Consider the following 12,500-nt stretch of genomic DNA (forward strand, 5'->3'; position numbering starts at 1 on the left):
CTTCTATCATCCTCTTGCGTAATGAAGAATCCTTAATCAACCATTGAAAAAGTCAAGTATATGCTTCTGACGTTATATCTGGAACTACAGCCTAGGAAGTGCATAGTCAGCGGGGGTTAAATGAAGCAATGTACGGTACACGACGGGGCTGGTACAGGAACCACAGAGGGGGAGGGGGGTCGTTGTGGTTTTCCATGAGAGAGAGAGAGGCATTGGTATAAAAATTATAATAGTAAATGGTATATAGTAGATATAGTATGATATAAATTAGTGTAATATAATGTAATGGAATATGGTATGATATAGTGCATTATAATATAAATCTTATGAGATATAATGTAATATGAATATAATATATGATATAAATATAATATGATGTGATATAATTATACTATAATATAAACAGTATGAATATGAATATAATGTAATGGTAAATATTGTAATTAATATAAGGAAGTAAAATTTGAATATTAGATTTAAAAAATCCCAGCGTCGATTATAATTTTTAGTCGGTTTAAATTCTTATCATTGCGAATATTCAGGTAAACAATACAATTGCACACACACACACACACACACACACAATGTAAATTCATATGCACTTGTGAATATACGTATTAGCTATACATATATTTTTTTTCTATCTATAAACCCATCTGTAACACATATATACGGTATATGTGTATGTGATCATGTGTGTGTGTCTGTGTATGAGTACGTGAGAGTATGTGTGTGTGTGGCTGTGTGTGTATGAGTGTGTGAGGGAGTGTGCGAGTGTGTGCGTGCGTGCGTGCGTGTGTGTGTGTGTGCGTGTGTGTGTGTTCGTGTGTGTGTATTTATGTATGTGCATGCATGTACTTACATGCATAGCCTGAGTACAACATATTTTTAAAAAGACACTAGAAGGTTCACAGCAATGATTCTTTTTGTGTTCATTTCTGTTCTCCTGTTTATCATATACTTTTTGGTGCGCAAAGATTAGCGGATATTTGCATGTTTTTTCTCACAAGGCAGGCGTCTTAAAAAACATCCCGTCTGCAAAATAATTACCGGTGATAGCCAGCTGCAGCGCACGACGATGAAGAAAGCGTCTGGGCGTGAGTGAGAGGGCGGGCGGGTGGGCGGGCCGGAGGAGGAAGGCGGGCGTGAGGGGCGAGAGGGGTGGGTTGGTTGGGATGAGGGGGGGGAGGGGTCCGGTATGTTCAGCACAAAGGCGCCTAAAAAACACCGGTACAAAGTTCTGTGTTTTATGCTACACGTTTTATTGGTAAATATTGCGTTGGGAAGACTATAAAGAACAAACTATAGACAAACAATAGCAAATATACTATACTCGAATCCTTTCTCTTGACTTTTCATCACAAAAAAATCTTCCTATTGTTGATAAAAAGATGAGAGAAAAAGAAAAGAAAATAGAAGAAAAAACAATATGTACATGTATATATAAACACACACACAAACACACACACACACACACAGATATCAGAAGTGATAGGAATCTTCAGATAAAAAAAGAGAGTAAAAGACGATCAGAGAAAGGTAGGGGAAGGGGGTCAATGAATAATTAAATCAGCGTTAAACCCCAGGAGCAGTAATCTTTACGACCCATTGCCGTTTTTGGGAGACAGAAGAATAGAACCCTTGTCAGGTGACGTGACTACCCTACTATGGATGCCGTGTTATGCGTAGGTTCAAGTTTACGTGGGTGGGTGTTGGTGGGGTGTAGGTGGGGTGTGGGGGGGTGTTTAAGTTATGGGTGTGAGGGAGGAAAGTTTGGTACCAGATTAATTGCAATTCAGATTTAGGAAGGTGGAGATATCGGTCTTTCGCTAGCTGTGTTTTGGAGTGCTGGCATAGAGAGAGAGAGAGAGAGAGAGAGAGAGAGAGAGAGAGAGAGGAGAGAGAGAGAGAGAGAGAGAGAGAGAGAGAGAGAGAGAGAGAGAGAGAGAGAGAGAGAGAGAGAGAGAGAGAGAGAGAGAGAGAGAGAGAGACCGGCTCGGATGTTGGGCGAAAATATAAGCATATTAGCATGTCATTTCTATTATAAAACTCTTAATACAAACATATTAACAATCAAACCAACAAAAGAAATTGGCATCGGATGTGATAAACGAAGCTAATTAAGTCGTTTTCTTCCAGGCGCTGAACTAACAAGATGCACAGCTGCCTTAAGGATGGCGTCCGTTCACCGCTTTTCGTCTTTCATTAGCATCCTAGCTAAAGAAAACGAGAAGTGGGTGACGTATCCGTGACGTCTTCGATCCTGCCATCTGCCTACGTCACGGATCATCTCGACCAACCAGCGGCTGGAAGTGATCTCCTGGGCCAATCAGCGACGTTTCCTGTAGTGACGTCAGGATGGGTAATCAAAACAGCGGTAGCGTGGCTCTTTCGCAGCCGCCGCCGAATTGGACACAAAGCTTTCCTCGTGAGAATAAGCGACTCAAGAAATATGGTGCTACAACGGAAAATAAGGTATTTTTTCTTAACAGATAAATCCTGCTATAATTATAATTCATATTGAGTAATCTAATTTTTTCATAAAAATATTTTTGGGCAAGATTTTCAGTTCATTTCCTCTCAAATAATAATTTGACAAGAAATTTTGTGAATGTTCCTGAGGTTTAAAACCTATAGAACAACATACTGATTTAATTCTGATTCCTGGGGCGTTAAAACTATAAAATAACATATCGATTTGATTTTGATTAAGTAATGAGGTTAACAATGTAGAAAATAGCATACTGATTTAATTTTGCGGTTATTTTACCTGTTATTCTTTTTACAGGTGTTGCCAGAGAGAGTGCCAGGACAACGTTTACGCCCGACTGAAAATGGACACCTCCTCCAAAGCAAGGGCACAATAACAGCCCGACGGATGAGTGAATTCCATGCACCCCATCACCCAGGTTTTCCTCCTCCTACTTCCCTTCACCAGCCATATCCTCCCCACCATCCGCCTCACCATGTGCTCCAGCCTCCTCATTCGGCCTCCATGACTGCTCTCCACAATCCCCATCTCCATGACGAGCGAGCAGCGTCCATTCATGATCTGAGGTTTGGGCGTCCTCCTTCCAAGAACTATGCGAGTGAACCGGATCTGAGAGGGCCAACCCCTGCACCCATTACGCCGCCACAAACCCAACATACAATCATCAGTCAGTCGCCAACAAAAGGCAGAATAAAATCGAAGAAGAAGTACAAGGCCCCTCCTGCTCCCGCTGAGAATGCTATGGACACACACTCCCTTCCTCGAGGAGCTGAGCGATCCCATTCCATAAGTGACATAGCCATGCAGGACCAGTGGTCACAATGGCCCGGACCGAGTTCAAGGCCCAGAGATTCCCCTCACGAAGCTCAGAAGTCGAAGCCTCGTAAGATTGGCCTTTTCCGCAAGAAGAACGAATCCCGTCGACCAATACCTGGTGAGGATCAGAGAAGTTCTAGCGAGGAGCAAGACCGATTGCGAGCAGTTAGTGAGGAGAGACAGTCTGCTGTATCCCGTTCACCACGACGTTCACCACGCGAAGAAATCCGTGAACGTGCGCGTAGTCTCGACTGCCTGCAGCATGAATTAAGCCATCCTCCTGTGTCCCCTGGAAGGCCAGTAGCAGCCACGAGCCTGACACACCTCCACCATACACAGGAACCTCGCATGTGGTCCACACTAGAAAGGGATTCTCGTCGCCGATCAAGTTCACGTGAAATGGATTCAAGAAAAAGTAGCACACTAGAACGTGATTCACGGAAGAGCAGCGCTATCGAGAGGGAATCAAGAAGAAGCAGCACCTTGGAAAGGGATCACCAGAAGAGCCACCGCAGAATGAGCACACTGGAACGGAAGCTCGAAGAGAGGAAGCAATGGGCAGGTGAAGCATCTACTCCACTGGCTGGAAGAATGTCCACTCGCCTTGACTCCTATCGAGAAAATTCTTCACATCGCCGTTCGTCATCCAGTGGCTCTCATCATGAGTTAATAAAAAAGAAGAAAACAGGAACATCAAAGACGAGTGGGACATGGCAGAAGCTGAAATGAAAAAGAAAAACAGCAGTACAAAAATAGATGATGAATGGGATAAAGCAGAGAGAGAAGTTATACAGCGCAAGAAGATGTCAGCAAGTCTTCAAGCTGAACTCATTAGCACTGTAAAGAACCTGAAGAAGTCTTCAGAACCTGAGGTCAATGTGTCAACCCTGACAAGGAAGAATAAGGAAACAGAAAAACGGTCATCCGGGCCATCTAGTCGTAATGCCGCTGTGGCTACTGACCACAATACCTCACAGCCAAAAACCTTCTTCTTTGGAATGGAACCTGAGGTACAACGTGACACGCGAGGTGAAACAAATACTGGTCTTCACAAAATCAAAAATCAGGAAGAAATAGCTAAGATGAAGAATCAAGAAGAAGCAGCCAAGACAAAGAATCAAGATGAAGTGCGTATCACTGGCCAGACAGTGGAGTTCTCACGTCGTACCCTCGAGCGTGCTGAGAAGAGTCGAAGTCGCAGCCGTAGCGCCCGCAAAGAGAGTCACAAAGCGACTGCTGATGAAACTGACGCTGGCACCAAACATCAGAGCCATGCAGATCGCCGCAAACTATCACGTGATGTTGAAGAATTTGCGATTGCAATTGAAAGGCACAAAATGTCCCGAACTGATGGAGAAAGCAGGGCAAGCGGTTCTTCTCGGCGTGAGGACGGAGGTTATCACTCACGACAAAACTCTGGCAGTTTGTACCTGGATCATGAACACAGTGACCAGATGGAAGGTGAAGTTAGCATTAACCTCCGCCCTACACTTCCTCGACGCCAGTACGAGATTCCCAGATTCAGTCCTAATGCTGCTTGGCGCTCTTTAAGCCTTGAGCGAGCTAGCCGACAGAAGGAACCCCTTAATGAGAGTCGCAGTAGTGAAGACCCAGATTCTGTGTATGAGACAAAAATCCAGAGGTACACAAGGCCAACAGCTCCTCCTCGAGGGTCTGGTGAGAAATCTGCTGACTCAGGCATCTCAGGTGATGCTGGAAGCCCTGGACCGACTCATGAATTCGAACCTCTCAGTCCACCAGAGAAAACCAAGAGTTCATCTGGACCCCTGGCAGTATCGTCACCTGTGGCTTCAGGGCGTCCTGAAGTCAGGAGAGCTTGGACACCTGCACAGGATCTAGACGATAATAGTTTAGATGGAAGTGGTGAACAGCCTGGATTACCTCAAGGCCTTTCCACGCCTCCAAAATTAACATCACGGTCAAACATGTTTGGAAAATCACCAGAAATAACGACAGAACCAGAAACTGAACCAGATAGTCCCGTGGAGACAGAAGTGATCCTCGAACTCATTATGTCAGAGAAGAAAGACAACTGGCCAAAATGGAAGAAACGCACTGGAGGAGGAGACAACATTCCACAAAAGTTCAACAGCCTCCGGAAATTAAAGCGATCTGTGTCTGGAGCCATTGTGGCCCTCGGACGAAAGAGTCCTGGCGGTGAAGACAGCCTGCAGAGGAGCAGGTCTCCCGAAGACCCTCAGTCGCAACCTCTAGGCGACGACGTAACGTGGCGCGACAACTGGTCCATGTCTCGCTCCATCCCCAATTCCCTCAACACGTGCGAAGAACAAGACAGCGTCAGCAATCTTTCAAGTTCTCGAGCCGCCCGCAGCAGGTCCGAGTCTCGCATTGGCGGAAATGGTGCTCCCGATGTTCCGTACGATGAATCACGATCGCGAACGCCCTCCTATCTGCAGCATGGTGGAGCTGGTCATATCATGTACCTGCCGGAATACAATTCACGGAAGGTACTGCGTGGGGACTCCGGTAATGAAGACGAGAATGATCGACACTACGATCATCATAACATGAGGCCGCTTTCTCCTGATAATGAACGTAAACCACCGTCAGGTGAGTGTTCATCTGGAATTCGAATAGCACTATCATATTCTCTTTGTCACTGAATCAATAGATCCCTCTATACAAGTAGATATACATTAACAACATGAATTAAAGGAAATAAAACGACATCTAACTATGAATACCAAAGTTAATTGATTTACATATGAAATGTAAAAGAAAATAAATATCACAAGGCAAGATATTGAATTCTATTTCTTAGCTTACGCATATCTAAACAACAAAATGCTCTCTGCTAATGCCTTTCTTTTATTCCCAGGTGATGAGGACCCAGCTCTCCCTCCAGAGAGCTATCACGGGCCCAGCTCCCTGCCGGTCAACATTCCCGATTCTCACCCACATTTGAAAAAGAGTAAAGGGAAGAAGTTCTCCTACCAGAGCACCGTCAGGATTCTGGAGAAGAGAAAGTTGGAGGAAAAACTTGCACGCGAAGTCGCCGAGAAGGAAAGGCTGAGACTGAAGGAGATTGAAGCTATGAAAAAGGTGGGAAAAGATAATTTGTAAATGGAGTTGACGGTCAGATATATTCCCTGAACAGAATTGACTGTGGTAATTGTAAAAAGAAAGGAAAATAACGATAAAAATAAGGGATTCCTTATAAGATGATATAAAGAAAATATAAAATACAAAATTCAATACCTGATACAAAATAACTTGATATAGAATGAAAAAATAATTTGTAAATGGAATTGACAGTGAGAAATATATCATGAACAGAATTAACTATGACAATTGTAAGAAAAAAAATTTAATATAAAAATTAATGATTCATCTATGCACGATATAGAATTGATGTTCAGTACCAAATCTTCATCAGAATTATGTCACTTAGTCTAGTTCTCACTCATACTTTTTCCCGAAATCTGTCCTATGTTAGACACTTTTATCACTACAAAATAAGTGAAATTACTTGAATGCATATTTACACCTGAACGTCCAGATTCTACATTGTGAAATTATTCGACATTTACAATAAATAACCCACGGAATCTTTACAGGTCGAAGAAGAATTCCAGAAAAAGAGAGAGCGAGAGAAGAAGAAACTCAAACAGCAGCTCAAACTCTTCCACATGCAACAACAACAACAACCACAGAAGCCACAACACAGTCACAACAACTCTTATTCCAGCGATGAACACCCTTCGTCTTCGTATTCCTCTGACCAGCAAGAGGTGTCAAGTCAAGATTCCTCAAGACCTCCTCTGCCTCGGTCATCTCCCCCTCAGGTAGGTCTTCAGTTTCATTATGATTGTGTTTTACTCTTCGTTTCTGTAAGATAAAAGAGAAGTAGCTGAGTCTGTTTTTATGTGATAGTGGTGTGTGTGAGCGCGCGCGCGCGCGCGCGCGTGTGTGTGTGTGTGTGTGTGTGTGTGTGTGTGTGTGTGTGTGTGTGTGTGTGTGTGGTGTGTGTGTGTGTGTGTGTGTGTGTGTGTGTGTGTGTGTGTGTGTATGTATGTATGTATGTATGTATGTATGTATGTATGTATGTATGTGTGTGTGTGTGAGTGAGTGTGAGTGTATAGATATACTTACTGTTATACACATACATATATAAGAATCACATACAAGCGATTAGAAACCGGGCCCCCTATTCAATCCGTGCCATCGTTGTCCTTTGCTTGACTCTCCACCCCCTTTGCAGCAGAGTTACGGGTCTCCGTTCTCTTCCCTTCCCCCGGAGCTCCCCGCCGAGTCCTCGCCCGGCCTCCTGTCGGGGATCAAGAGCTGGGTGAAGGGCCGCCGCGAGAGCCGCTCCTCCTCTACCTCCACCACCACCACTCTCACCTCCGCGCCCCGCCAGGAGCCCGACGGAGCGCCCGCGTCTTCTCCACGCAAGACGAGTGATGACTACTCGAGTTCCTCGGCCGCGTCGTCGAGGAAGAACAGCGAGGATCTAAAGGCGAACCCGAGGGAGGAATTCCGCGCCGAAATCATAGCAGCGTCGAGGAAACGTAGCGGCGACGCGCGGGTTGCGGGCGTCGTGGGCGGCGGTCACGAGAGCCCCTCCCGCTCCAAGCACAGCAGCGGCGCCCGGAAGTCCGTCTATAATCACTTGAACGACGGTGCAGAGCGCGAGTCGCGGCGCTACAAGTACTACCACCACCAGGAGGAGAGCCAGCAGCAGTACCACAGCAGGCACCACCACAGAGAAGGCTCCCGCAGGTCACAATCACCGGAGAGTCGCCGCCTGACACAGGAACTTCCCGAATTCCACCAGGAACGCAGAGAATATCGGGAATATCGTAGTTCCTCGCGCCATTCTCACTCTCCGCCAGGTCGCATTCCAAGCAGTAAGTGAATATTTTGGCAATATTTTAAAATCGAGATCATAGTTTCCTTGTCTCTAAATTAACTCCTTCACGCTAGTTATTCGATCTTACACCTCACTCCATCTGGCGTGGGAAACGCTAGACTTTGACTTGTTTTATCTGTAAACCTGCAATTAGGCTTACTTCATTTCATCAAACAAGCAAGATTTATTATCCTCTGAGTATTTTTAAAATATTTCCTTTCCCTAAAGCATGACAATGTACTGTTTATCTCATGCCGTCCTTACCTCACACAACTATCGTCTTCCCTTCCTTTAGGTCCACCTGTCTCCGTCACGCCCACGGGCAGCAACAGGAGCAGCAACTACCGCCGAGACTTCTGCCGCGGGAACGCCCATGTGATCGGGCCAAACGTCGTGTCCGTCAAGATGAAACGACACGATGAGAGTGATAGATTTTCCAAGTAAGTCTCTTGTTTACGTTTACATGTCTTCGTCGCTGATCGTATAGGCCTAAAGTCTTTCTGTGTGAATTTATATTTGCAGCAAACGCATCAGTTGTGGTGATTTAGTTGCATAATTTGAGACTGCGACGATATATATTAATACGGTCCACACAAGAATTACACTAACGTAACTATGGCACTCGGCAGGCACTCCAGCGATGACCGACGCTCCGTAGGCAGCAGTGGCGTCCATCGCAGTGCCTCCGTCGACCTTCTTGAGACTGGGTCCTCGTCGTCATCATCTACAGCGCGACACCACCAGTCCAGTCATCATCTTGCCGACACTTCCCTCAGCCATAACTACACCAGGGTTAGTGTTCTCACAGGGTCACGTTGGCTAGTTGGGAATCATTCGTATCATGTCAAGTTTTCAAGTTTTTAATGATAGTTGTACTGATATAACATTTTACGTGAAACCACAATAATGTTATGTATATGTTACGTATTATGTTTTTTTTAATAATATAGAGATAAATGCCTTACGATCAGGCAAAATGTAAAAGAGAAATGAATGTTTCAGAAACTAACTCGATTCTACTTTGCAGATGAACGGGTATCCACCAGTAGACAGCAGTCCTGCAAGGTTCGCTCACAGCATGCTGACTCCTTTTAATGCCTCCAAGGGCTACAGACCGGTTTCCTTTAGTCCACCGCCTCCTACCAAGATTCTCCCAGTTAACTAAGCGATTTTATCATCAAGCAAAAGATGAGACCTGTATTAGTTAAGTTTATGCCTAAAATATAAGAGAACGAGAGCTCGCTGCGCCGTCAAAGAAAACGGCTATCATCTCGACAAACTGAACGATGACTAAGAAAAATAAGATGTTATGTCAAAGAAAGACAACTAAACAAAATGACTTTAATATTATTCAACGTTGTCGTACGGAGCGATAGTTCCGAGTGCCAAAATGGAAGAAAAAAATATGAAAATGGAATGACAACTTGGATCTTTTAGGTACATAGGCCATGCTTAATGTACCTTTTACCAGTATTAGCTGTAATAAAATCATTGTTCACCTCATGTAAAACTAATATTGATGGTTATGAGCTTTAATGCTTCCGTCCTGTGAGAGAGAATATCTGGACGCTCTTTAGGTATCTGCGTGTATGTTTGTACGTATGTATGTATGTATATAAAAAGGAAAAAAATGCACTTGTAAAATCTTTAAATACGCAAGTATGAATGTGTTCATCCCCCTTTCATCTCCCAAGTAAAGATAGAAGTTCAGTGTACTCTAGAAATGAATAAGCTTTAGAGATAAGAACATAGGCTATCGTCATTTTATCAAATAACGCTGGGCTGCGGTGACAGATTTGGACACGCCAATGCTCAAATTGTTACTATTTTTTATAACGGGGTGTCAATTTGATATCGGTTTGTTGAAATATATAGATGATAGTATTAACCAAGAGATGTTTATAATACTATAAGTATCCTGTGAAGTCGGCATTCAGTGATATGGATGCTAATTCGAGTGGTTATCATTATTGTTATTGTTGTTATTTTGATATTTCTTTCTAAACTATCAAGTATAATAAAGGGTAAGCAAACAGTAGATTTATTTGATACTGTATATATATACATAATTTATATAGAAGAGAAACGAGTAAACACGAACCATTTGGAGAAATCCGATGGAAAGCTATGCCTATAAAACTAAAGATAAGTAAATCAATGAAAATATTTCACCCACGCCTCTGAGCCGAATCACAGGTGTAAATGAACTAGATGCCAGTGTTCTGTTGCTAACATATCAACCCTAATGTTGTACATTTCCAAGACAGAAGATTCTTATGGTGTTTCGTCCCTTGATGAACCTTTTCGAAAATACTCTCGACAAATATTCGGATAATCTTGCACAAGTTGTATATTTTTTGTTGTATATAACATTTTGTATGAAACTTTTTTCTTAACACTTGCTTGTAATATCTTATTAACAGAATAAAATATATTTGACTTATTTCATGTTATTCATTGGTTCCGCTTTTTTCGAATCTGTGGTGTTAAAAATACCTCCAAAAGATATTTATAGAAAATGCAGCTGCAGGAGGAATCATGCATGCTGAAAATATAATGAAACACTGTTTAGACACACGTTATCGTAGATATGTAAATATTCTAAATCAACGGTAGTCTCTACGGAAAGAATAAAAGTGAGTATTAAAACTTATGTTATTCCCATTGGGATGAAAAATATGTCTACTATTCGATACAAATAATGGCCTCTTCTATATCTACGTGTGTCCTTTGCTGTCCTTGTGGAATAATAAAAGTGAGGAAAAAAATTTACTGTGCCCACGTGGGGAAAAAAATCTATTCGGACAAATGCAGAGCAAGACCTGAATAAGAATTAAGGACTTTATAGCGCAAATTATGTATATGATGCTATTAGATCTACACTAGAAATACATGTATTTCTGATGAAATGCATGTATTTCCAGTTTTCTATATTATATATATATATATTATATATATATATATATATTATATTATATATATCTATATATTATATATATATATATATATATATATATATATATATATATATATATATATGGTCTCTTGTGTCCACGTGCATGAAAAACGTAACAGCAGTAGTACATTTACTCTTGTAGTACTCTTGTGTTCACGGAGATGAAAAATATTACCTTTGCACTGGCCATATTGACAATAAGGATCATCTCAGCCTTGCTCACCTGAACACAACAAAAAGTGACGGAGGCAAGTCTACATCTGGTTTATAGCAACGACCCTCCCCCGCCTCCCTTTGTTTAAAACTCCTCCCTCAACCTTCCTGTCGAGCAAAAGCGCCGTCAAAGAAGAGGGTGAAATTCTAAGTTATTTCCTTTGATACGAGTAAGTCCATAAAGATTCAGCGTGGGCAAGTCGTGCATCAGAAAAGGCAGTTTCATCTCTTTTTGTATTCACTGGAAAGACTATCAGGTTCCTTGATCTCTAGGCTCATGTGAAAGAAACGTTTTGCTGTTTTTTTTTTGTTTTTTTTTGTTATTTTATTTATTCTAAAGTATTAATAATGCTTGTTGATGATAAGGCAATGAGACGCAGATGATTCTTTTTATTAATGAGAAAGGAGAAAGAGAGAGAGAGAAAAATATATATATATCGACAGACTGATATTCCTTTCCCAAAACTCCCCTGGCTAAATCTTTAGGTTGGAAAGTATATATGAAAGGAAATATCACCTTCCCCTCGGCTTGCTTTCCCCTCGCACTTCCCTCGCCGTGGTCCCTGGCTCTGCCCTCTTTTCCCCTGCTTTATTACACACTGTTCCCTCTTCCCTCTTCTTCTCTTCGTATGGCTGTTAATCTTCCTTCACTTCTTCATTTCTCTCTCTGGACGTTTGTCTGCCTCCGTCGTATCCCCCTCATGGACTCGGGATATTGGCAAACTATTTCGTCAATACGTAGTCCAAAGTTTCGTAATTTTCTGCCCCGGCTAAATTTTCATAAGCCTTCTTTCTTACACCTACTTCCTCCCCCCGCCCTCGCCTCCTCCCTTCCCCCTCTCCCCATGTTCCCCGCAGGGCTTGCCTTTAACTCACCCAACTTTGTCTTCGCGATACTTCTTCCTTCCGTTTATATTTTTTTATTGTTCGCCCTTTTTTCATTCCTTATCTCTTTGCCTGCTTCGTTTCTTGTGATTCCTTCCCTTGCTCTTTCTTGGGCCTCCGAATATGCAGCATTATCTCCTAGCTCAAATCTTTTCCAAAAATGTCTTTATTTTCATGAAGTTCAGACGCATGCAAGCGAGCACACACACACACACGCACACATACACACACAGATACACACACAC

The 12,500-nt window shown here is 42.7% G+C and overlaps 1 protein-coding gene across 1 annotated transcript in view; it reads left to right on the plus strand.

Moving 5' to 3' along the window:
* LOC119572914 (filaggrin-like) overlaps positions 1 to 10,645 on the plus strand; it is a 136,749-nt gene extending 126,104 nt beyond the window's left edge. Inside the window, 9 exon segments of the mRNA XM_037919869.1 lie at positions 2,140 to 2,475; positions 2,789 to 3,983; positions 3,986 to 5,899; positions 6,168 to 6,391; positions 6,907 to 7,134; positions 7,551 to 8,199; positions 8,497 to 8,641; positions 8,831 to 8,993; positions 9,229 to 10,645. Coding sequence (XP_037775797.1) covers positions 2,359 to 2,475; positions 2,789 to 3,983; positions 3,986 to 5,899; positions 6,168 to 6,391; positions 6,907 to 7,134; positions 7,551 to 8,199; positions 8,497 to 8,641; positions 8,831 to 8,993; positions 9,229 to 9,366 — 4,773 coding nt within the window. The 5' untranslated portion in view covers positions 2,140 to 2,358 and the 3' untranslated portion in view covers positions 9,367 to 10,645.
* Positions 10,646 to 12,500: the final 1,855 nt, after the last annotated feature.

This window comes from Penaeus monodon, chromosome 5, assembly GCF_015228065.2.
Source record: "Penaeus monodon isolate SGIC_2016 chromosome 5, NSTDA_Pmon_1, whole genome shotgun sequence".
NCBI classification, from domain to species: domain Eukaryota; kingdom Metazoa; phylum Arthropoda; class Malacostraca; order Decapoda; family Penaeidae; genus Penaeus; species Penaeus monodon.